At 41.6% G+C, this 25,881-nt stretch overlaps 2 protein-coding genes and 1 long non-coding RNA gene across 7 annotated transcripts in view; 1 reads left to right on the forward strand and 2 right to left on the reverse strand.

The window, feature by feature from the left end:
• ube2f (ubiquitin-conjugating enzyme E2F (putative)) overlaps positions 1 to 153 on the reverse strand; it is a 104,462-nt gene extending 104,309 nt beyond the window's left edge. Inside the window, exon 1 of one of the 2 annotated variants that reach the window (XM_048533881.2) lies at positions 1 to 153. The gene's annotated coding sequence lies outside the window, so the exon portion shown is untranslated. The other variant, XM_048533880.2, reaches the window with a different exon arrangement.
• LOC125453849 (uncharacterized) lies at positions 6 to 25,030 on the forward strand. The gene is made up of 2 exons (XR_007247873.2): positions 6 to 318; positions 24,771 to 25,030. It is a non-coding gene; the product is annotated as an uncharacterized LOC125453849 (long non-coding RNA).
• Positions 20,297 to 25,881, reverse strand: part of LOC125453846 (ras-associated and pleckstrin homology domains-containing protein 1) — a 199,186-nt gene continuing 193,601 nt past the window's right edge. For all 4 annotated transcript variants that reach the window (XM_048533878.2, XM_048533877.2, XM_048533876.2 and 1 more), the window contains one exon: positions 20,297 to 22,621. In XM_048533878.2, coding sequence (XP_048389835.1) covers positions 20,675 to 22,621 — 1,947 coding nt within the window. In that variant the 3' untranslated portion in view covers positions 20,297 to 20,674. The remainder of the gene's footprint in view (positions 22,622 to 25,881) is intronic.

A 25,881-nucleotide genomic window follows, 5' to 3' on the forward strand; every position in this document is an offset into this window, starting at 1 on the left:
CTCGGCTCTCCCTCTCTGTCACCGACAGCACCAAGCGCTCCCGCACCATTCCCGGTGCCTCCAGCAACCGATCCCTCAACCGGCTCCGGCCGCGCCGACAGGCCGCTACCGGAAATCTCCTCACCTGGTCCCACCGCTAAACACCTCCGCCCCACCGCCCACCACTTCCGCTACAGGCCGCGGGTCCGTCACCTTTTTCTGTCCGCCGTTGTCTAGGGACCAACAAGCGGTACGGAGCCAAGGAACAAGTCCGGACACCGAGAGGTTCGGTACGGCCTCGGTCCGGGATCAGTTTCCAGAAGGCGAAGGAACTGCCTGGTGAGTAAGGAGATTGTTTCTCTGGTTTCCAAGGCTTGTTTTTGTAGCATTTCTGTATCTCTGGCCACATTCATGGGTTTACACTCTAAAGAGGGGTCATGACACTGGATCATTCATCCATCTGCCCTGGGGGTAGAACAGTTATAAAGCTACCTTGGCAGCTGGTGAAACTTATTTAAATTCTTAAAATCTCGCTTCTAAAGTCAGTCTCACTGATGTCACCAATGGTAAGGCTGTTGTAAAGGCTTAGCTGGCTTACTGAAGCAGTCTGTGGAAGGAAATCTGCCATCATTCCTTACCTTCTGTGTCCCCTGTGTGATTTCTGCAAAGAAAACAAGTGAGGTTTTGTAGTGGGGTCGCTGGTGAAACGCTGGGAGTAAAAATGAGTACAGTTCTCCTCTCAGACATATATTCTGGGTGTGAAACATTCAAAGCTCAAACATCTAACTTAACTTCTCCTTTTGTTTTGTGATCATCCTGCTGTATTATCATTTTTTTCAGCTTTTAAGTGATTTATGTGCAGGGAGGAGTAATCAAAACTGAGGTTCCAGAACCCTGAGGTAATGTTTTAGACCATCTGACAATTCAATACAAGGTATTTAGTATATTGTGTGAGAATGAGCAATGGAGAACAGAAAGGACAGTACTTATCAAAAAAAAAGGCCCTGGCAGCAAATAACCAAGTATAAATCTTTTTGAAGCCTCCAAAGAGTGTTGAAAAAATTAATCCATTTAATCAGATCCTCAAAAACTGCTTAATATTGAAACATTTAATTAATGATTAAAGCCATCAAGATCCTTTTCTTTTGGTGGTGAAAGAATAGCTGTCTTTGGTAGTTACAGGATAATTTATTTAATTGACAAAATATCTGTGTTTAATCACATGTAATGCATATCTTTAGCTTAGATGGGATTTTCCTTATCATGTTTGCATATTTATTCAAGCTGTTTTTGCAGTGAGTAGGATAAAAAGATTTCACTCTCTCAGTGGCTACTGCCTTAAAGAATGCAGATATATTCTAGGAGCTGACAGGAATGTTAAGAATCATTGGTATACCAGAGAGCTGTCACAGGTGAAATAAATGCTGGCCTTGCATTCCTCTTGGAAGCCAACTTTCCATCCTCTGGTTGCAGATGATAAGTGAATATATGGATGATGATGGGATAGTGTAGGGGGATGGGCTTAAATTAGTTCACAGGTCGGCGCAACATTGAGGGCCGAAGGGCCTGTTCTGCGCTGTATTGTTCTATGTTTTATGTTCTAAATGATTGTTGCCTCATGGAATAATTGAAAGAATTAGCTTTACTGTCATGTTCTCAAATGAGTACAGTGAAAAGTTGATAAGTTGCCATTTACAGTGCTATGTGAGGTACAGCTTCTTCAGTTACAGGACTAGCTACACGCTAACTAATGTCACCTGGACATGGTGACATCTGAGGTACAGATTACCACATACAATCCTCAGTTACAGAATAGAGAAATGGAAAGAAAGTTACATTACAGTTCCATACAGTATAACCAAAGTTAAAGAGACAAACCTCACAGTCTCGATCCAAGGGCTCCCAGCAGCAGGTAAGCGCAGGGGGTCTCTACATGCTCTGAACACTGGCAGCAGCCACACGCTGCACTAGGCCAGGCAGCTGGTTGCTGCCCCCACTTCCAAAGCCGGGAGGCCGAGAAGACGGAAGGGGAGAGGTAAACCGCAGAAGGGAGGCAAAGAGGGAGGAAAAGAAGAACAAGAACGGGCAGAATGGATGAGCTCTGGCTGAAGCATCAAACTCTGCCATTATCTTATCGGATGGTCCTGTAAAATGTGGGGTAATTGAGCCTAATGTGGTTGGCTCTTAACTATCCTCAAGCGTGATTAGGAATGGGTGACAAATGCATTCCTTGCTAGCAACTAATGAAAGAATTTTTTAAAATCCAGGACATGTTGTGAGATTCATAACTCAATCAAAACTTATTCACATGCCCAGAATTAAAATTTTTATCCAAAATCTGATTACCTTCTGCCAACTTGGTTTGAAAAATGCAGATGGGAACCATGAAAGAAATGTACAGTTGCAGTTTTGGTGCCATTCATAGGAAATTAAGAATCTATATTTAAACCCTATCCTCATTTGACGTGTCATTTTTGGTTCCTATCCACCTGAGCTAGATCTTCTTTCAACCCAGGTTAAGTTATCTACCTTCTGGTTTGGCAAATTCACTTCACTTTATACCTTGTTATTTTCCCTGACTGTACAAAGACTGAACATCAACCTCTCTAGTGCCCGAAGTGTCTTTGATCATTCCCGCTTTTGTTTGCTCCTCATCTTCCCTGAAAGCAGTAATGGCCAAATGGCCAGGAATATGAAGTTCCCACTCCTACCCATGTTAGAGCCAGGACTCCATTAATGCACGATATCATAACACTGTGGATACTTGTGCCTCTGGTTCACCAATATTTATCTTGCTAGGGAAATCAATTTTAGATCCTGGCTATACTGGCCTGTTTCGTGGATCTGTGAAAAGCCTTCTGTGTTCCAGTTCTAGTTGGGTCCTCCCCTGCTTCACACCGTGGACTGGACAACTCAGGAAACTGTACAGTGGAGATATGCTGCAAAAGTGCAAGGTGATGAATGCAGAGCTGACATCACCATCTGGTGGCAAAAGAAAGTCATTGCACTTGGTATTTACAATCTCTCAGTCAAAGACCAATCATTCTGCTTGACTTCTGATGCCAAACTGGATCGGGCACTTTTTTTAAAATTGAAGTCATTTGACCTTAAAGCAGTTGCAGTGATGTATATACGGCACATTGAAGTTATTACAGTTTCTGTGCCTAATAACTAGTCAAATAAAAGTAATCATCAATATCATCTATTAGTCTGTAGCATTACATCGTTTTATTAGCAATTAGCTTAAATTAAAGATCTGCTTGCTTCCTCAGACATAATTTTACAGCAAATAATTTAATTTAACTAAATTTTAAATTGCTTTGTGAAAAGTAAAACCACAAAGTCTTGTCATGCCTTTTATCTGGTTTTTGAAATACTTCTTCAGGCTTCTTGTTTTCTTTTTATAATTCTGGACATTCTTTCGTTGAGCTACCATAATCTGGCTGCCCTGAATATTAAGTGATTGCTGCTTCACCAGTTGTGAGTAGACTCTCTTTAAATTCAAATTGCAAAATTCAGTCCCACAGGATTCCTCTTCTTCTCTCCTCAGTTTCCCACCCGGCAATGTATAAAATAGAAACTCTGACGGCTGAAGCCAGCGGGGATTCATCCAACTTAAAGTTTTTCATCTGACATAACTTTTCCTTCCTGCCTGCTTATGTTCTAGGGGAGTGGAGCATGTGCCATTCCAACCCCTCATCCCCCATCCAATTGCTTGATAACTATAGGACAGTCACCCAATGTAAACACCGCAATTCCAACCCCTAATCTACAAAATCATCTCATTGCTTATCTCTTCTAAGTATATCACATGAGTTTCACAGGTATTCAGGTAAGTGAACATGAGAACCCCATTTTATCAGAACCAGTAATAGTAACTCTAGGCATAGGCCTTTATAGGCTTGCTTGATTTTCAGGCAATTGACTAACACAAAGACAGTACCTGTCGTTTAATTTCTGTAAAGTGGTGTGGGAGTATAGAAAAGAATGGTTTAGAAACTCCCAGGTTGATCCTGACAAGCAATCTCCTGTAGTCCAGCAAATTCTCCAGTCTGACAAAGGCCCTGTTTCAGGGCTGGTGAGTTAGGGAGGTACGACCTTTTAATATCAATCATCTTGATTTGGCTACACAGGATATTTAAAGCTTGTAGATAATATGAAACTTAGAAGTAGAATAAACAATAAGGAGGACAGTAGTAGCAGGACACAGACTGGTGAAAATGGGCAAATGCATGTCAGATGAATTTAGCGGGAAGTGCGTGGTGAAGCATTTTGATAGACCCTGAAGAGACAGGACAAGTTTAGTGGTACAGTTTTAAAGGGTTGCGGGGATAGAGAGACCCATGGTGGTTTGAGTACATAAGTCTTTGAAGGTGGCAGGGCAGTTACAGATGAGTACTTGAAATTCTTGGTTTTTGCTAAGAGGAATCGTGTATAACTGAAGGAATTTTGTTAATCTTTAATAAAACGGATCTCCTCCGATATAACATAAGGCTGGAGGTTTGCTAATGAAAGCACACTGTTCAGAAGCATTTGCAACTCCTCGGATACTGAAGCAGTTCTTGCTGTAGTGTAGCGAGGCCTGGACAGCACTCAGGCACAGGCCACTAACTGGTAAGTAACATATATACCACAACTGCCAGAAAATTACACAATTTGGAAGAATTGTAAACTATGAGGAGGATAGTGTAGACCTCGAGAAGGATGTAGATAATTTGATGGAGGGGCAGATGGGTATCAGACAAGTGTCTATGCCAAGAAGTGTGAAGTGGTGCATTTTGGTAGTGAAAACATTAACATTGTATCCCCTATTGTATATTGTTTTTCAAAGGGGCTGCAGAAGCAGAGTGGTCTTGGGGTAAATGTGCACAGATCATCGGAAGTGGCAAGATAGGTAAAGAGAGTAGTTGTTGAATTAAGCAGTTATCTCAGCTTCATTAGTACAATCAAAGAGTACAAGAGCAAGGAGGTAATATTGAACTTTTTGTGTATGACAGATGCTAGACTTCAGTTAAAGCATGGTGTACAGGTCTGGGTGCCAAGTTATAGGAAGGATATGACTGCGTTGGAGAGTGCGCAGAAATGTTTTCAGAGAATGGCTCCAGAGATGAGGAACTTATGTTATGAGAATAAATTAAAGAAGTTGGGATTGTTCTCTTTAGAAAGAAGGCGGCTGAGAGGAGCTCTGATAGAGGCTTTTCAAATCTGAGCAGATTGTAGTTGATAGGGATAAGCTGTTCTTGCTCATAACAGAAACAGTACAAGAGGACATAGATTTAAAGTGATCTAAAGGACCAAAGGTGATGTAAGGAACAGTGTGTGGACACAGGTTCAATTAAAGCATTCAAGAGGGCATGGAATGATTGTTTGGATAAAACTAATACGCAAAGGTATGGGAAAAGAGAGAAGAATGGCACTTGGTAATGATGCAAATTTAACAAGCTGATGCAAGCACAGTGGACTGAATGGTCTCTTGCATTGTAAAACTTCTATGAAGTGCTATCTCTGCCATGATGTTCAGTAGTAGTATCCTTCTGAATTCTCCATCATCAACACCATGTGCATTACCATTGGCCAGATTTGGCAAGACATGGATTATCTGTGTTTGCGTGAACAGGTTAGAGGTTAGAAATTTTGAGCCTGTACTGTGGAGATCTCCCTAAACCCCAGCCACCCCCACCTCCAGCCTGCCTGGTAATGATAGTGGGGGAGGGGGTTCAGTCATTGTAATGCCATTGTCAAGGGGCAGTGGTTAGATTGTGTCTCACTGGAAATGGTCATTGCCTGACATGAACCTTACTTGTCAGCCCAAGTGTGAATATTGTCCAGGTCTCCGCTTGGGATTCCAGCGGATAGGCTGGGCCTTCCACTTGCACCTTGTCTGCCACTCTCATCCGTGTGGGAGTTCAAGCTGAGAAGGGTGCACCTTGTCCCTGGGTAGGACACACTTGGCATGTCTGGGTACTGTGGCCACAAATGACCCCAGGGTTGCCTGATCAAAACTCCAGGGGTAATGGGCTCCACAATAGGGAAGGAGCCCTCATCTCAACTCTGGACCTCGTTTGTGACATTGGAGTCTGCCTTTCACAAACTTTACTCCCTCAACTTGACTGAGGAATGCTCCCATTAGACTTAGAGATATGGCTATTTGGTTGACGTGTTTCTTGTGTAGCTGCTGGCACATGGTGCAGGAGAGAGATTACTATAATGTGGTGACCTGCAGACGGACAGACACACACAGTTAGCTGATCGAAGGGGTACTCAGGTTGCTTACCCAGAGATTCTGCTGACTGGTGTTCAAGTTGGAGAGCACATCATGAATTGGAGATACCAGGTGACCACTCAGATGCTTATGTTGAGAATTGTTGCCATCTTGCTTCTATCTGGTGGGTGGGAGAATGGAAAACTGTATTAATAAGGTGCAGTCATAGTGAGAAGTTAATGCAAACAAATAGTCCCTTGGCGCTCACTAGTGAGAATCTCAGTATTGGTTGGAAAGTTAGATGTCTCACTGTCGGCATCAAGAAGTCTCTTGTTGGCCATCTCACCCTATTTTTCCCAACTTTCTTGTCAATGTCCATGTTGTTCACTCCCTGGTAAGATTTTGCCCTGTAATTCAATCATAGCAATGAATAATGTATTTCATCCAGCTGTACATTTTCCCACAACATTAGCCTTGGCTCAACTCTAATTTGATATCAGCAAGCAAGCTTTCCTCCAAGGCTTAAAATTACAATGTAGGTGAAATGTCCTGTGCAACACTGAGGTGGTGCCATCGTGGTCTGAGGGTTGTTGTTGTCATCGACATCACCACCATCAGGTGCAGATTTGTTTGCAGTGAAAAATAGTTAATCCAGAAGTGGGTACTGTGGTTCATTGTCTTCTGACTGTTTCTTTGGGGTTGGCTTAAAAAAGACATCCAGTTTTTGCTGCTTTGCCCTTTTTCTTTCTTCATGAAGAAGCAGTTCATAGATTGCCAAATTAGATTTTATTCCACAAACTGCTATCCTGCTGCATTCTGTATTGTAATCATTGTCCTCTAATCATTGCAACTGCTTCTCATTTTCCCTCAGGATAGAAAACAAAATAAGTAGAAAACTCTCATGGTGCTGCATCCTGGACTACTACTACTTCTTCACCTCCAGCTTCAACTTTCCCCTCAGTGACAAGTTGGTGTCGATCAGCTGCAGTGAGACCCGTGCAGCTCTTCAACATTCTCACTCTCAACTTCTTAAATCCAACTTGCTTCGCAAGATTAACACGCTGTTCCTTGATTCTTTGGAGCTCTGACAGACCAAAGCTTTTTAAATCTTGAAAAAATCTGGGTAAAGCTTCCACCAAACTGCATGCAAGCAGTCCTTACTGTCATCTCCCCACACCTCCACGATAATGTCAATTGCATTTTAGATGTCAGAGCTTTTCCAAATTTGAATACTGTCCTTATCACCCCCAGTGATTACAATCATCCTCTTAAATGTGCACCTTAAATAATAAGCTTTAAAAGCTGCTATTGCATCATGGTCCAGGGATTGAAGGAGAGAGAGGTTGTGTTTGGGGACAGGAACAGCACTTTGATGTTTTCAGAAAGCTCACCAGTGGTCTGAGGATGGCTTGGTGCATTATGCAGGATGGGGAGAATCCTGAAATTCGCATTTTTTTTTCCTGCAATACTCTCTGAAAACGTCTTCAAAAACGTCTTAATAAGGTCAGGAAAAATTTGGCCAGTCATCCAACCTCTCTTGCTTGACCTAAAGTAGACACCTGGAGTAGACTTAAGGTAACCTTTCAAGGCTTGTGGGCTGGCAGAGTGGTACACCGCCAAAGGCTTAAGCTTTTAACTCTCCACTGGCGTTGTCACCAAGCAGCACAGTCATGCGATCCTTTGCAACCTGGAGAGTGCGCTTCATTCATAGAAATGCAAATTCTTGATGACATTCACTTCCAGTATAAACCTGTCGCATTCAAATTGAAAATCTTATTTAAGTTGTAGTCTACTTTTTCAATGAATTTTTTTACTATGGGACGAAATGCTCCTCGTCTGTGCTGGCAGCTTCGCCACATAACTTTACATCATGAAAAGCATAGCATTAAAGACATTCACTGGATTTTCAGCTTGTTTTGTCAAATCTTCATAAAATGACAAGGCTTTCTCTTTTATGGTGAGAAGGGTAGTCTCAGATCACTTTTGTTTGTTCTTCTAGCCACACGCTTAAAAGCTGCTCCATCTCAAGTTCCTTTGTCCATGACCTCAGATTTGCTAGCACTCAGACTTGTTCTAGCAATACAGCTTGCTTTAATCTTTTCTGCATTGTCTTGAATGGTGCATAAGGCAAACTCCATTCCTGTTGCACGAGCAATATCACGTGTTCTCTCATTCCGCTTGAAACAACACTGAGCTTCTCTTTCAGCGTTATAGTCTTTTACGTACACCACACATAATTTTTGTCACCAGAGTGCTTCTTGTTATCATTCTTGCCACTTTGTCCTTACATTTTGTGGGTAACTCAGAATTGTACAGTACCTGTCACAGAAAACACGAGGATTCTCGATGCCAGTGTGGGGACTCTTCTGGTGTATGCTCAGAACAAAAACCACATACCAATCATGTGATGTTGACATTGGAATCATGTTATAGCCAACAGAGAGTTCACGTTTTACAAATACCATTCTCCTATTCATCAGCCAATTCACGTTGCCGCAACACATGTTATAGGAAGAACCCCTGCAGTTAAAACGTCTCCAGCCCTAAAAACTGCCTGGTGAATGTCCTGCACACCCTTTCAAGGATTGAGCAGCTTGGTGGCACAGTGGTTAGTACAGCTGCCTGCAGTGCCAGGGACCTGGGTTCGTTCCTAGCCTTGGGCTTGTGTCTGTCTGTCTGTATGTGTGTGTGTGGAGTTTGCATTTTGTACACGTCTGCATGGGTTTTCACCAGGTCCTCTAATTTCCTCCCACAGTCCGCAAGTTAAGTGAATTAAGAGTCGTACAGCATGGAAACAGGCTCTTTGGGCCAACTCATCCATGCTGACCAGATTTCCCTGACTCTGAACTGGTCCCATTTGGCTGCAATTAGTCTATATCCCTCTAAACCTTTCCCATCTGTCCAAATGTCTTTTGAATGACAGAAGATAAATGAAGGCCAAGCAGTACACATTGTCTACGTGGACTTTAGCAGAGCCTTCAACAAGATATTGGTAGACTAGCTAGAAAGGTTAGATCACGTGGGATCCAAGAAGAGCCAACGGGATCCAAAGTTGGCTTGACTGTGGGAGAAGGTTGTTTTTCAGACTGGTGGGCCTGTGCCCAGCGTTATGCTGCAAGGATCAGTGTTGGGCCCACAGTTGTTTGTCATTTTCATACAAACAATTTGAATGAGAATATAGGAGGCATGGCCACTAAGTTTGCGGATGACACCAAAATTGTTGGTATGGTGCACAGTGAAGAAGGTTATAAAAGAGATGCTAAATTGCCCCGCAGTATCCAGGGATGTATATGCTTGGTAGATTAGCTTTGGTAAATGCAGGTATAGGGTAGGCCCGGGTGGAATGCTCTTTGGAGAGTCGATGCAAACTCAATGGGCTGAATGGTCTCTTTCCATATTGCAGGGAATCTCCTAAAGTCCAGTTGAAGCTGGCGTTAGGGGTTTTGTCACTTCAGAAAACGAATGAATAGAACTGACAATCAGCTTAGCTCCTATAGCACACAGCAACATGAAAGTGAATTTTTTTTTAAAGAAATCATTAATGGGATGTGAACGTCACAGTACTGGCTCTGCCAGTATTCATTGCCCATCCCGTAATTGCCTTGAGGTGCCTTCATGAACCGCTTCAGTCCATTTGGTGTTCGTTGAGTGAATGATTTATGGAGAGAAACATGCTTCTGCTGCTCATCTTTCTCATGGTAATGGTCATGGCTTTGGGAAAGTACTAAGAAGCCTTGCTAATTTCGGAAATGCATCTTCTAGATGGAACACACTGCTAAAACTGTATCCATTAGTGGAGTGAATGTGGTGCCAATCAAGTGAGCTGCTTTGTCCTGGATAGTGTCAAACTTCTTGTGTATTGTTGGAGCTGCGCTCATCCAGACTTGTGTGTTATAGATGGTGGTTAGGCTTTGGGTGTCGGGGGTGAGGTTTACAGCTAGTGGTAAGGAAACACACAAAAAAGGGAAAGCATAATTTACCAGACTCACTTCTAGATTCCTAGCTTTTGATCTGCTGTTGTAAACACAGCATTTTATAGCTAGGCCAATTCAGTTTCTGAAAATTGGTAACTTCCAGGATAGAACATAGAACAGTATAGCACAGTACAGGCCCTTCGGCCCATGATATTGTGCCGTGGAATAATCCTAATCCAAAAATAAAATAACCTAACCTACATTCCCCTCAATTCACTGCTGTCCATGTGCATGTCCAGCAGTCGCTTAAATGTCACTAATGACTCCACTTCCACGACTACCACTGGTAAACTATTCCATGCGCTCACAACTCTCTGGGTGAAGAACCTCCCTCTGACGTCTCCTGTATACCTTCCTCCTAACACCTTAAAACTATGACCCCTCGTGACAGTCAATCCTGCCCTGGGGAAAAGTCTCTGGCTATCGACTCTATCCATGCCTCTCATTACCTTGTACACCTCAATCAGGTCACCTCTCTTCCTTCTTCTGTCCAGAGATGATGTGTAAGATCAGTGGTGGCAATACCATTAATGTTAACAGGCCATGATTAAGATTCTCTTTTGTTAAGATGGTCATTTACTTGACTCTTATGACATGAATGTTGCTGGCCACTTATCAACTCAAGCCCACCTATTGTCCAGGTCTTGCAGCATTTGGATAAGGAGTGCTTCAGTATCTGAGGAATCATGAATGGTGCTATTATGCTGTCACCTTCAAGAGGAGGTTTTCTTGCCCATCTTTCCAGGACATACCCAGGAATGGTTTGCTTGGCACATATAGAATCATACCGTATGACTATGTCAGCCACTGCTTGGTGTAAGTAAGGAAAACTTTGTCGGGTCGTAACAAGCTCTGCTTGCCATTGTCATTCTGGTGCCTAGGTCAATGTCAGGTGGTCCATCTGGTTTCATTCCTTAGACATTTTCATGGTTTACTATAACTGAAGCCTGACTTGGTAAGGACAGATTTCTGTCCATAACAGGCATTAGCTTGTCGATGTTCAGCATACTTCTGAATTGTTAGTTCATAGTCACTGAAATTATTTGAACTTGGTCTACTATTAATATAAATTAAAACACTAAAAATGATGTCTCCAAATTGGTATTAAACATGGATTATTCTAGGATGATAGGAATACTTCCTTGACTGTGGATCAATACTGCAGCGTTACTTCACCCAGGAGATGCAGAAGTCAGCTAACACTAACTTCTCATTGTAATCCAGGAAATAAGCCAAAGAAATTAATTCTATACATTAGCTTGACTGAGATAACACAGAACAAGAGGCCTATATTTAGTTTGAAATCAATTTATTGTCATAAAAACTTATGTTTGTCATGCATTAATTACAGTCTCCAGTATTAATACATTTCAGTTTACATTTAAAAAACCTTGCATATGTTCTTCTCTTAGAGTGAACATGGGGTGGAAGGAATGAAAATTATATACAGTATTACTCTCCAATTTGACAGTGATCTTTCCCTTATTGAACCAGATTGCCAACCACACCCCGGAGCAGGGGTGTTAGATGGCCTTAAAATGGTACAGCATTTTGTTTTAGAGAGTGGGTCAACAATCTCTACATTTAACCAGCAGCACTCAAAAATAACTTTGTTATACTGAAACAAAACACAGACACATGGCTTAAACCAATAATGAAAAGTTGGGAATAGCTGTGATACTACTAGCCACCAAACAGGTTACAGGCTGCCCCTTCACTTGAGTCTGATTTAAGGCAAAACAGTCCCCAGTCTCCAATAACTGTACAGACACTAAGCAAGCTTGGCATGTGTCATGGGATTTAATAGTGAATTATATTGTACAAAATTTCTCTTATGTATTTCATAACATTCTCTTCACTTCATTCTCTCCCCCCCCCCCCCCCCCCACCAAAGACCCCGTCATTGATGCCACATAGTGGTGCACACGCCTGAGTCCCGTTTTAAGAATGCTTCTGATTACAGTCTTATGGTCAGCATTATATCTGAACTACGTGGTGCAAGAATGTTTCACAGGTTCCAGAGAAAATTTGCAGGACAAGCAGTGACAGTGCTCTTCGGACATACAGCTCACGTCCCTCAAGTGAAAGTTTAGTCTGTACAGTTTGAATTTTAAAAAAACTGGGGCAGCAAGAATAATTGTCCCAGTCTGTGGCTCACTGTAAGAAGTAGATTGAACTGCCCTCCATGACACTCAAAATGGAAAAATATAACGTGATCAGTAATGTGACAAATAGCCCTAGACCATTTCAACCCCTGCAATGACAGCAAACAGTACCACAGCAGTTTATTGACAAGCTTGTCGATAAATCATCATTTCATTGCTAAACCTAACCCTCCCAGGTGTTACACAAACCACATTACCAGAGCATCAAGTCTAGTACCAAGAATCTGCCCGTGAACTCCTTTTACAGCCCAAATCCAATGCATCATTCATGGTTCCAGCATTTACAACTGATTCTTTGGCTTTTAAAAAAAAAACTTTGGTAGAATCTCTCAGCTTCACACCTCTTCTCATCTCCTATCCTCTTTCAAATCGTCAATCATCCCAGTACTAATTTCAAAAGAAGTTCAAGATGAGAAAGGCCAGTTGATTCTCAATGCCTTTGTGAAAAATTCTCAACACTGTTGCAATTTATGAAAATCCAGCTGAGAATAGGAAGAAGACACACTAGACTATAAGTTTGTTCATTCGCAGCAGGTTTACATACTGCCTGTACAATCCATAAATAGCATTCTTCCCATTTTAATTACTGATACTTATTTCAATAGTGCATACCTTCAGTAACTTTGCTGTTGCTATAAAAGGATGCTATTTTTAAAAAATGCTTATTTTATAGTGTCAACTGACAATTGCACAAATTGCCCACTTGCAACACCATTTGGGGTTTCCTAGATTCTATGAAATAAAGGAGGAAGGGTGCTCATGAAAGTTGAGGGCAGTACTGGGGGTGTTCAGAAGAGGGATTTCTGTTTCATTGTCACTTTAGCATCAATAATAAAAATACTCTTACTTCATAGCACTTACAAAGTGACTTATCCTGAAGGGACATCACCGAACATTAAGAGAATGCAAAAATGCCAGCAACCTAGTCACTAAAATGACAGTAATCCATCTGTTCACACAAGATGACTACACCTGTGCCAGGCCCAAACACTCATTAGTGCAGTTGAAGCACTCAACTCTACACCACCCTGGAGAAAGCAGTCCATTAATCGTACAAACTACAAACATGGAGGTCATTGATATCTAAAACGGTGGATGGGATGCCAATCTCCAGAATGCACTGCAGCACATCTCAAACCCCGAGCTTCCACCATTTAGGACAAGTGGAACAGTTGCACAGTATCACTCCATGATCCCCTCCAAGCCATTTGCCATCCTGAGTTGGTTATATGTCATTGTTAATTAACAGTGCTGGCAAAGTGCATTCACCTTACACCATACAACAGTTCAAGCAGATGACTCCCAAAAACAGGGGTCTAAATGCTGGCCGATTCTGCAACATCCACACCCTGAGCTTAAGAAAAAAATTGGCAGATTGCTGCTGCTAATGAGAGACACTTGACTGTCTGCACCACAGTTTAGCATTTCGGTTGTGTTATTTGCTGTCTGATTCAAAGGTGGATCAAGATCTTTTTCAGAGAGCTGTGACTGTTATTGTAAAACACATGGGTTGATGGAAAGGTTAAGAGGTCAAAAGTACTATAGGTGCAGTATAAACCACAATATTATTCTAGTTCAGAAACTGTCTACTTTTCCACACTGATGTCTCCTGCTTAGTCAGTAACGTAGCTTCAAAAACTTTTCCTTCAAATTATTTATTTTACATGAAATAGCTCCCATTATTGTCACCATTAAGGTAGACATTCTAGGAATCTGCCTGTCCATGCAATTTGTACTTAGCTTGTCAAAGCTTTTGAAGTGCTGCAGTGTGTCACAACAAAAGGTCTCACATTTGCTTCCCCACAAAGGCAACTACTGAACACAAGCAGTACTACTGTAGGCACTTTCAAAGAGTGAAAGTCACCAAAATCTAGAGGAGATTCATTACTGAATCAGACATTTCCTGTTTTAATGCACAGAAAGAGGCCAGTTAGCTCATGATGTGCATGCTGGCTCCCCATGGATTAAGCTAGTCAACCCTGCCCACAAATTTAATCCCCTGGGGCTGTAAGCTTGTTTCCAGTTGCCTACCCCACTTCTTTTTGGAATTACCATTTCTACTTCCACTACTCCAGTGGGCTGAGCTCTAGATTATCTTCTCACCAATTACCCTCTGATGATAATCTGCTGATAACCTATTTCCTCAATTTCCCCAAGGGATCCAGAATGAAGCTTAAATTTCTTCAGTCTGGATCTGCAAAAATGTATTCAAATTCTATTTTTTTAAATGTGTCAAGCTAGAGGGGGGCCTGAGAAATAACTTGGGCTTACAGAAATTAAAAATCCTCATGCTCACATTAAGATTGAGCACTTTAAATCAGACCCTTTAAATAAAACCAGTGCATTAATCTGTGTTTGTCACACACCCAAAAACAGATTACCTGGACATACAAAGTTGCAACAGCATAGAAAGAACCGGTGTGTATTTTGTGTGTGAGTGGAGAAAAGGTGTGCAGTAGTGTCCCAGGGATCAGAGTCAGCATTGCCACTTTTGATATTGTTGACCTGGACAGGAGTATACAAGGCATCACTTCAAACTCAAATAATGAGCAGGGAGAATGATCATAAATTCTTGAAATTCTGTAGGTGTTATGATTCAAACTTATGAAGCAATGTAAGTTCAATGTGAAATTTTAAAAGGAGTACAAGAACAGGGAGAATTGAGGGTTTTAACAAAAATCTTTGAAGGTGACAGATAAAGAGGGAACACTGTTAAAATAGCTTAAGGAATCTCTGGCTACACACAGGCACAAGGGAGTCATGCTAAACCTTTACAAAACATTAGTTAGGCTTCCACTGGAGTTTTGCCCATTTCTAGACTCCACACTTTGGAAGATTGTGGAAAATATTCAGCCTGGAGTCCGGTTACTAGTGGTGTGCCTCAAGGATCTGTTTTGGGACCACTGCTGTTTGTCATTTTTATAAATGACTTGGACGCAGGCATTGGTGGATGGGTTAGTAAGTTTGCAGATGACACTAAAGTCGGTGGAGTAGTGGACAGTGTGGAAGAATGTTGCAGGTTGCAGGGAGACTTGGATAAACTGCAGAATTGGGCCGAAAGGTGGCAAATGGAGTTTAATACGGATAAATGTGAGGTGATTCACTTTGGGAGGAATAATAGGAAGGCAGAATACCGGGTCAATGGAAAGATTCTTGGTTGTGCAGAGGGATCTTGGTGTCCATGTACATAGATCCCTGAAAGTTGCCACCCAGGTTGATAGTGCTGTTAAGAAGGCTTACAGTGTATTAGGTTTTATTGGTAGAGGGATTGAGTTCCGGAGCCGTGATGTCATGATGCAATTGTACAAAACGCTAGTGCAGCCTCACTTGGAATATTGCGTGCAGTTCTGGTCGCCCCATTACAGGAAGGATGTGGAAGCATTGGAAAAGGTGCAGAGGAGATTTACCAGGATGTTGCCTGGTCTGGAGCACAGGCCCTATGAAGAAAGGCTGAGGGACTTGGGTCTGTTCTCATTGGAGAGAAGGAGGCTAAGAGGGGATTTAATAGAGACATACAGGATGATCAGAGGATTAGATAGGGTGGACAGTGAGAGTCCTTTTCCGAGGATGATGACTTCAGCTTGTACAAGGGGGCATAGCTACAAATTGAGGGGTGATAGATTTAAGACAGATGTCAGAGGCAGGTTCTTTACTCAGAGTGGTAAGGGCGTGGAACTCCCTACCTGCCAGTGTAGTTAACTCGGCCACATTAGGGACATTTTAACAGTCCTTGGATAAGCATATGGATAATGATGCGATAGTGTAGGGGGAGGGGCTTAGATTAGTTCACAGGTCAGCACAACATCGAGGGCCAAAGGGCCTGTTCTGCAATGTATTGTTCTATGTTCTACGTCAAGATATTGGAGAGGGCGTGGAGGAGATTTACTAGAATGATACCATGGAGGAAGGACTGTGGAATGGAGTAGGGAATTCTGGTCTGTACTCAAAAGCAGACAAAGTTAAGCAGACTTTTAACAGATGTTCAAAACCATGTGGGATTTTAAGAGTAGAAAGGGAGAACGGTTTCCTCTAGAAGTAAGGTCAGTAAACAGTGGTCAAGATTTTAAGTATATGATCATTTATAATATACTACCTGCAAGGATGGTGGAAGCAGATTCAATGGTGACCTCCAAAACAAAATTGTATTCATTGTTAAAGGAAAAGACTAGTACGAATATGGGGAAAGAGCAAACTAATTGTATAACTTAAGTGCCAGCACAAGCATAATGACCTCCTCTGCTGTAAGATTTTATGATTTGTTTCCTCAATAATATGGTTGAAAAATGGGAAAGTGACTATCCTATTTCTCCCCCACTTCCCCCGCCAACAAAAATCTAGAGACTGCACTTTACAGCTACTTAATTACTTTTGTAGAGTTTGGAACATCCTGAGATTGTGAAAAGTGCTCTATAAATGCCTTCCTTAAGCCACAGAGAGCTATCAGTTGATACTGCTCAATAGTTCAGTATCTTTTCATAAAGCATGTTCATAGTTTTTCATTTCTTAACCAGGGCTAGGAATTCTCCCCCTCTGCCCCCGACCCACCCCACCTTTCTTCCAGATTTTAATGCTGATTAGGTTGCTAGCTTTATCAAAACTGACTTTTTGAACTCAAATAAAAATTGGAACACCATTTCTTCTAGCTTTCAGAGTGATACATATGGTAGATAGTAAGTTACTCTCAACTTGAACCGATCAAAAGATACCAGGCAATTTAATCTGGAATATGATCCTTCCATTGTTGATGAAATAGCAAATTGGATTGCAATTCTTGTCCTCTCAAAATTCCAGTGGGTTAATACAAGGATAAAATAAACACCAACTTTAGGCATCTCCCAGTCTGGGTCACAATTAATAGACCTATTTGTCATGATTCATAGTGATTAGCAAAAACTACTTTTCATGGTTTTCCCATCCCAAACAAAACAACAGAGAACAGCCTAGCTAGTGAGAAAAACAGACGTTGCTGGTGTTTGAGTTTTATCTCCATCTATCAGTTAGTCCCCTCACCTTCCCCATGCCAAATTCTGTATAAATACAAACCTTTTCCTAGCTACATCAGTTCTGAGGGAAGATCACAGTACTTGAAATGTTAACTCTGCTTTTGCTCCATAGATGCTGGTAGACCAGCTGAGTTTTTCCAGCAATGTCTATTGTTTTTGATTCTGATTTCCAGCATCCACAGTTTTTTTTTTGTTAAGTCCAGCAAGCATCATTATTTAACATGTTACAATTACCAACCATAATGGGAGGTTGCTCATTCATTCCAGACTGGAAAGAAACCCAATATAAACATGTGACATGTATACATACACAAACAAAACTGAATTCAGCTCAAGTGCATATTGCATACAGATACCCTAACAAGTACATGCAGACTACTAAGGGTCTTGGTTATGGTGAGTGTGTTTCACAAACATCCACCTGACCAACAGATGTTTTCGTTTTGTACCAAAAATGACAGTAACGATGCATCAAAAACCCACATGAACTCTTAGACGCACTGAAAATATTAACAGAACTCTAACGAATGATGTAATGGATGAAAATACACTTCTTTTTACAGACACGCACACACACTGTCTATGTACTTAATTGGAATACTCTATGTATATGGCAGATGTGAATGGGAATATTCTGTGCACGCATAAACTGTAGTGAACAAGAATATTCCACATGTAGGGTCTATGCTGTGAGTGGGAATACTCTGAACATATGGTTGATGTATTGAATGGCAATATACTGCACACGATAGTCAATGCAGTGAATAGGAATACTCTGCATGTAACATGGTTGATGCAGTAAATGAGAGTACTGTGTAGGCATGCATTTGAAATGTATGTAGAGTATTCCTAATCACTAATGATTGATGTAGGGAATGGCAATGCTGTGTATGAACACAGCTGTGTAGTAAATGAAATACTTCATACATGTGTAGGGATTCCCTGTAGGGAATCTAATCACGTGTAGCAAATGGGAATGTTGTGTGCACACATGGCATGTAGAGGATGGCAATTACAAAGTAAATGTAGTGAATGACAATATTGTGTATGAATGTGGACTATGCAGTAAAATGAAATACCTGGCATGAACATGGATAAGTAATGAATGAGAATGCTCTATGTATACATCACATGTAGTGAATGGGAAAACTGAGCAGGCATCTGATTTGTGGTGAAGGGGAATATATGACAGGGGAAAATTACTGGTTGGTACCAGACTGCTTTAAAGGTTGGGAGACCAATGGTGATGGAAATCCCATTATTCAGGGAGATTGCAAAAGCTTTGATTGTCCTTTTTACAGCAGAGAGGTTTAACCAGAGATTTCATGCAGACATTCGAAAATATGAAGAAAGCTTTGATAACACTAAGTAAATTATAACTCCAGCACCAGCAAAGATGATGGCAAGAACATATAGATTTAAGATAACTGGAAAAGGAAGCAAGGCAAAGTAAATTTTGTTTTATGCAGTGAAATATGATCTGGAACGCATTGCATGAAAGACAGTGGCTGAAGCAGATTCAATACTAACTTTCAAGAGGAATTTGGATACATTGGATAAAATTGTAAGGCTGTGGGGAAAGGTAGGCTTGCTAATTGGCTAGCTCTTCCAAGGAGCTGATACAGACATTATGTACCACATGGCTCCTCTAAATTTGAGATGTTGTAAAACATAATACAACTGATGTTTAAACACAAGAAGGTTGCCCAACCATAGTACTTGTAATCTGATGCAAGTACCAATCACAAACATGCTGTTACAATGCTATATGCTTGCTTATTTTGCATTTGGTCTTTCATTCCAACACATTTCAGGGCAAGTCAGGTTCTGTGGTGACAGATAACACCAGTCTTTTTAAAAAAATGGAAATCATTTCAATGAGATCTGTAAAATAAAATATCCATCAAGTTTTGACTCTTTAAGAAATGATCTTGTTTCTAAAAGAAAAAAAACTAAAAAAGGTTTAGGTTGGGCAGTTCCTTTGCAGAATTATTTTGCTGTCCACCTACACTAAGACACCACTGAGTGGTTGGTCACACAGCTATAGACCAACTCTAATATTTCCAAATGGGAACACCCAACTAGCAAATCAGGAAAGAAAATGCTGTCAGATTTTCTTGACAGTAGATTCTCTTTATCTAAATGCAATTAATGGCATTTAATTTAATGGCAATTTCTTTCCTGTCCTGCCCTGCCCTGCCTTGTCCCCTTCCATATTCTGCCCTCCCCACAAGGCAGTAACTGTTGCTGGGTTACCTGGGTGCCGTATTTAAGTGGGTAGCCTTCAGTTAACACAAGGAAAGAACATAATCTCCCACAACCAAGATGAATTTGACGTCATTCGTAGATTTACTTGAAAGGGGGGTTATTGGTACCAAGTTACTCAACCTAGCTCAATTTACAACCTAACAGCTCTCCAGCCAAGATGAACAAGATCAACAGAAAACTGCAAAATAAATCTAGAATTATCCTGCCAGCAGCAAACCAGCTCAATCAGTATACTGTCAGTAGATTCAAATAAAACAATTGTAAAAGTAGCAGTGAGTCGTTCAATCTTATTCTTGGACCTGTTGTGAGAATCCAGATCTATTCTTTATCACTTTTTTGCACGCAATCATTTAAAAGCTTCAACACCTTAGATCTAAAACAAAAACTAATTCACTGATGCTCTGTTTCACCCTTCAAAATAGAAGCTTAACGTCTTAGGTGACTGCAATTGAGAAGGGTTTGTCAGATCAAAACATATGTGAATTCCAAACCTCCAATCAGTCAACATTCTGTAGGCTTTATCTCCATGGGGAACATTTTAAATGTTGAAAACCAATAGAATGAAGAAAATTAACAGTTCCTTCCCCAACTGATCGTGACCATACTTCTAGTCCCAGCTCCCAAAAACAACAAAAAATGCTAATAATCACACTGGGAAGGTTGCCAATTAAAAAGTCTTCCAACAGCAAAGACAAAAATTCAAAATGAAATCACAATGACTTTTAATATGATTAAGTGGAAGGAAAGCATTCATTTTTTTCTGGGTCCACCTCAACTATCCCCACTGAACTAACTGGGAAACTTTCAGATAAACCACAAACTCCAGCACCCTGTCCCAATACTGGGTCTCATTATATGCCAAAGTATCCATATTTACACAAGTAGAGCACTTTGACTTTACAAGTGAAACACAACACTTCATTGATCCAAGAATGAGGATTTCTACAAAGAGTAATGTGATCTAATTTTGTTGAAGATGTATGCAGCCAGAGTTTTAAGAAAGTCAAGTAATATATCGCTTTGAATATTGCAGATGAGGAGTATATGGAGCAGCATGTAAACAGCACATAGGCGGTTGGGTCATCAACAATCCCGACTCAACTTAGTGTTGTCTCCCCGTTTGGGTGGAGCTGGGGGTGGTCCACGCCGTAATGTTGCATAGCCTGAGATGTTGCCAGATGCATATGCGCCAGAAGATTCCTGGTCAAAAAGCAATTCAGGAGGAGGGGGAGGAAGCACCATGTCATCCATGGTGGTAATGCTGTCTGCTTTGGATAGTCGTGCAGAGGTTACTGAGCTATGCCGGGTGAAAGACTTTCTTTGCAGAGTCCTATTGAGGTCAGCCAGAAAATGAGGCTGTACAGACAAGGCTGGTTTTGGAGACACTGGTACTGGATTGATGGGAGGAGCCTGGTGTTCTGTAGACTCTCCTTGTGTCAAGCGGGTGCTGTCGCTCCTTTTGGGAAGTACTGGTGGTGGCGCCTTCTTCACAGATGATTTGGACCATGTTTGCGGCTGAGGGTTTACTACAGCTACTTTAGGTGGAACAACATTGGAGAAACCACCAGGAGCTGCCATCTCCATTGGAGGAGGGGGTAGAAGATCTAAATCTGGAGGTGGGGGTGGGAAGTCTGAATCTGAAGGTGGCGAGGGAAACTCAGACACAGGCTCCTTTGAAGCAGCTGGAACTCCTGGACCTTTACCTGGCTGCACACCTGGTGGGAACATCAAATTTACTGCAGCCAAATTTAACTTGCCAGGCTTCGAGGGAGCAGGTGGTGAAGCTGTGGCATCTGGTGCTGGAGAGGCTAAGGAAACTGTTGGTTGTTCAAACTTGTTGCATAGGGGTTCCACGGGAGTTCTGGACTCCTTCATATCTGCAGAACTGGATCCTTTTATGCTGGAATGCCTCTGGGGTGTGGGAGGTGGCTTCTTGGCACTGGGGCTGGATGTTTTTTTCGGTTTCTTGACCGAAGTGGATTTGATAGGGGTGGGAGGAGGAGTGGGGGCAGGTGGGGGAGGTTGGGGTAAACTGCTTTCAGGAGGTGGAGGAGGAAACTCAGGTGATGGGAGGGAACTAGGCTGCCATTTGGGTTTTGCTTTGACAGCTGGGGGTGACATGGGAGCTGGAAGGGAGGTTGCTGGTGTCTTTGCAGGTGGAGGAGGTGGTGGTGGTGGAGGAGGCTGGAACTGGTTAATGGACTGTTTCACAATGGATACTATAGGGGGAGGAGGAGGAATGGGCACTTGGTCTGTAGCTTCACCCACTTGCTTTGGTGCAGGTAGGTGAGGGGATGAAGGAAGAGTGGGTGCTGGCAGTTGCATCTGAGCAACTGAGAACTTGGGTGGTTTTGCTGATGTTGGGGGAGGGGTTGGGGGAGTGGGTGGTGTTGGAAAGGGTTCCATCTGAACAACACTAGGCACTGCTGGTTTAGGAGCTGTTTGAGGTGGGTGATTTGCAGGGGTGCTGAGTGGAGCTGCTATCTTTTTAGGGACAGTGGCCTGCAATACAGCTGGCAGAGGGGGAGGTGGTGGTGGAGGAGGAGGAGGAGGAGCCAACAGCTGCGCAACGGCTGGAATGTTTTGCTGTTGTAATTTCTGTGGTGGAGGTGGTGGGGTGAAGGCAGGAAGTATGGGGGAAGGACTGGATGGTTCTGGTTTCAATGCAGCTACCGCAGGGATTGTTTGAATGGGTGGTGGGGGTGGAGGAGTCAAGGGTACTGGCAGGGGAATACTCTGCCCATCACTTTCAACTAGCAACTGTGGCTTCAGCAGCTGCGAGGGTGGGGCTGGTGGGATAGCCTGCTGCCCCATAGTGGGCAGATTAACAAAGGAATGTGTGACTGGCTGTTTGCTTGCCTGTTGTCTGCTAATGGTGCTGTATTTGTTAAAGGGGGCAGCAGGAGGGGGTGGTGGTGGTGGTGGGGGAGGAGGAGATGACTGTGATGCTACATGAGGCGCACTGATCCTGGTCTGAGGGGTAGTTGATGCTATTGAAGAAGAGTAGGATCTTACTGAGTCCGTCCTGATCTGTAGAGAGACAGTAAACGTAAAAATGTTATCAGAATTCTCCAGAGTAAAATCAGTTCACAACATCACCTTTTAACCAACTTGATCGAGATAAACTAGGGGTTATCAAAATTGGAATACGATCCTAACAAAAGGAAGATCACTCTTCCCTTCCACTTTTTTAACTTTTAAGGTAGAATGCTAGAACAAAGATCAGTTAGGAAAAATTTCTAGGAAAGTGTTCAGTTTTGTAGTAAGTGTAAACAATGTACAGCCTTTCAGATAAAGAGTTTGTCAATGTCACACAACAAAATGAACCCTAATCTCCATTATGATAGGCTGCATAGCACCCCTTCAGAACAATAACTTACTAGTACCTACTGGATTCTGGACAGAAACTTCCCAAATTAATTTCAAGTCAGAACGTTGCAACCAGTAGAGAAAGGAGATTTGACACTGTTAGTCTGGATTGAGCCTGAACTGAGGTGAGACCAGTGTCTAACTCAGTATGCTCCGGACGGTGATCACAGGAAAATCTGTGAAGTCTTTGCACATTAGTTACAGGGTTGCAATTAGCATTGACAGGATTCCTTGGAGAATACCTCAAATTGTATTATTCTTTATGTCAATTACATTGCATTCTGAGAGAATATTCCACTCCAGTGCACCTCCAATACAAATTACATATGCCTGACATAATGCAACGTTGTATCTCACATGGCACCAAGGGTGTGTACTCTGATCTGCTCACAGACAATTTAAATTTATAGTTTGTTAATAGATCTTTAATATATTGCATCCACATAGCTCGCTGAATCGTGCTGCTTGTTAAAACAGCAAGACGTTAACGCACACCAGGAAGGACACTTAGAAGTTTAATTCCCAGTTTGTCGATTAGCTTATGCTAATCAAGAATCTACAACACCCAGATTGCTTTTGATCCACTTATGGCTGCCATGTCTTCAGCTGGCTAGAGACCAAGCTTCAGCATTCCCTTTCTAAACTACTTCCCTCTATCCAATGAGGATATTGAAGGCTAGGGATATATAAATGGATTGATATATTAAAAAGTCACAAGCTATATCTCATTTATTCTGAAAGTCAGAATGAAACTTACTGAATTTTCATTCAAGGGTTTAAAAAGGATTGAATACTGATACTGGAATTGCGATGGTCTGAAATTAACTGCTCAATGTGCATCTCTTGTCACATGGTTATTTCTGATCTCCCCTTGAAATTGACAAATTTCTGAAATGGGCTCCACAGGCATCTGCAACATTTCTTCACCTCCCCAGTACTAACCCTTGTCAATGAATACAGGTAGACTCACCTCATTAATCAGTTTTACAGGCAATAACATTCACTTTTCAATAATCAACAGCAAGGTATTAGCACACTGCAGAAGGACGGATGGACGTATGGCAGATGAAATTTATTGCAAATGAATATGAAGTGATGTGTTTTTGGAAGGAAGGCTGAGAAAGGGCAATATAAACTAAATATTTCTACTTGGAAAGGTAATACAGAACCAGAAGAAGCTTGAAGGTTTACACACACAAGTCTTTGAAAATGGCAGAACTGTTCAAAATGCATGTGAAATACTTTGCGTATAAATAGAAGCATACTTTGCGAAAACAACGAAGTTTACTAAAATAGATTTCAAATGGAATATTGCATCTAAATTCTGGGTACTGTACTTTCATAAAGGATCTCAAAGTTTAGCAGAACAGATTTACCTGTGACACCTGGTATGAAGGAATTCATATGGCGAGCCAATGCTGAGGTTGTTCTTTTGGGTCCAAAACTAAAGGGTGATCTGTTAAATGTGCTTAAAATTGAGGTTTTTCTTTAGTAGAAATTAGATATAGTGAAACTACTTCCACTTACAGGATCATCACTAATGTAAGAAAAAATAAGATTACGATCAAGAATACTGTCTGAAAGGGTGCTGGAAGCAGATTCAATCAAAAACTTAGAAAGGGAACTGGATCAAAATTCAAATTTAAAAAATAAACCTGAAAAAAGTTGAGCAAAGAGCATGGAAGTAGGACTAATTCTTTCAGATGGGCTGAAAGACCTGTGCAATTTTACTGTAATCCTGGGTGATTTTTCCTGTCATATACCAAGGAATGTGGAGGCTAACTAATCTACATCTACTTTCACCCCACAGGTTCGACCAGAGGCTTTCCTGTCTGCTTCAGTGCTATACTGGACTGAGCATTTTCAGAAGATAACAAGAGAGAACCACTTTTAGGACTTGTGCAATGCTGACAGCCTAAATGTGATACGTCTATGACAGGCCCAACTTCTTGGAGTCAACTTTCTCATAACAAAATGCTGCTGAAACAAGAACCTTATTAGGATCTTCTACAAAATAAAAGAGTGGAGCATTATCAAATATAATGTGAATAAACAAACACTGTAAACAGATATTAGTTTTGGGCAGATAACTAGAGGTTTGATTGGATATAGACTTTTAAGAAGCATCTGAAGTAGGAAAGTGAAGTCAAAGATTGATGAGCTGAGCTATGTACCCTCTAATTTTTATTCTACCAGGTAAGCCTCCAAGCTCCATGCGCAGCTGTGATTTACAGAAGTTCATACATTGGCACACTGACCGGTGTGCCCAGAACATCTGAGTGGCTGCACAGTTTAGAAGGAAAGCTATTGAAAAGTTGAAGAAAGTACTTCCACTGCTAAGGGTGAAGACAGGTACAGGTGCCAATGATAGATTGTTTGGAATTGAGCAAAATTGGACAGCTGAAGGTGTACAGAAATAGGGATGAGCAAGGCAGTGGAGGGATTTGAAAACAAGGATGTGATTTTTTAAAAAATGATGCTTAACCAGGAGATAATGTAGCTCAAGTATAGGGTGGTTATTTATTTGGCTTGGTGAGAGTTAGGATACAGGTAGCTGGCTTCAGATAATGTTTATGAAGGTTGGAAAACAGGGGACTGACAATAAGCCAATGGAAATGGTGAGGGAGCAAATGTGTGGTTGGAGACGTTTTGCACAACTACAAACATTCTGGTTCATATTCAGAGAGCTCCATGATCTAGGCTGAATTGGTTATCTGGTAATGGTGTCTTGTTCTTTCAATTTATGCAGTGTAGATTTACCAGAATGATTCTGTAGGTTAAAAAGGTTATGGAGTGACCTAACTGAGCAGATTAAAATAGTTAAGGAAATTGATGGGTTGATAGAGTTGCTCAGATGGACAAATCCAGAACATTGGACAAAACCTTAAAATTGCAGCTAGGCCATTCTAGGGTGGTATCAG

This window comes from Stegostoma tigrinum, chromosome 7 (assembly GCF_030684315.1).
Source record: "Stegostoma tigrinum isolate sSteTig4 chromosome 7, sSteTig4.hap1, whole genome shotgun sequence".
NCBI lineage: Eukaryota > Metazoa > Chordata > Chondrichthyes > Orectolobiformes > Stegostomatidae > Stegostoma > Stegostoma tigrinum.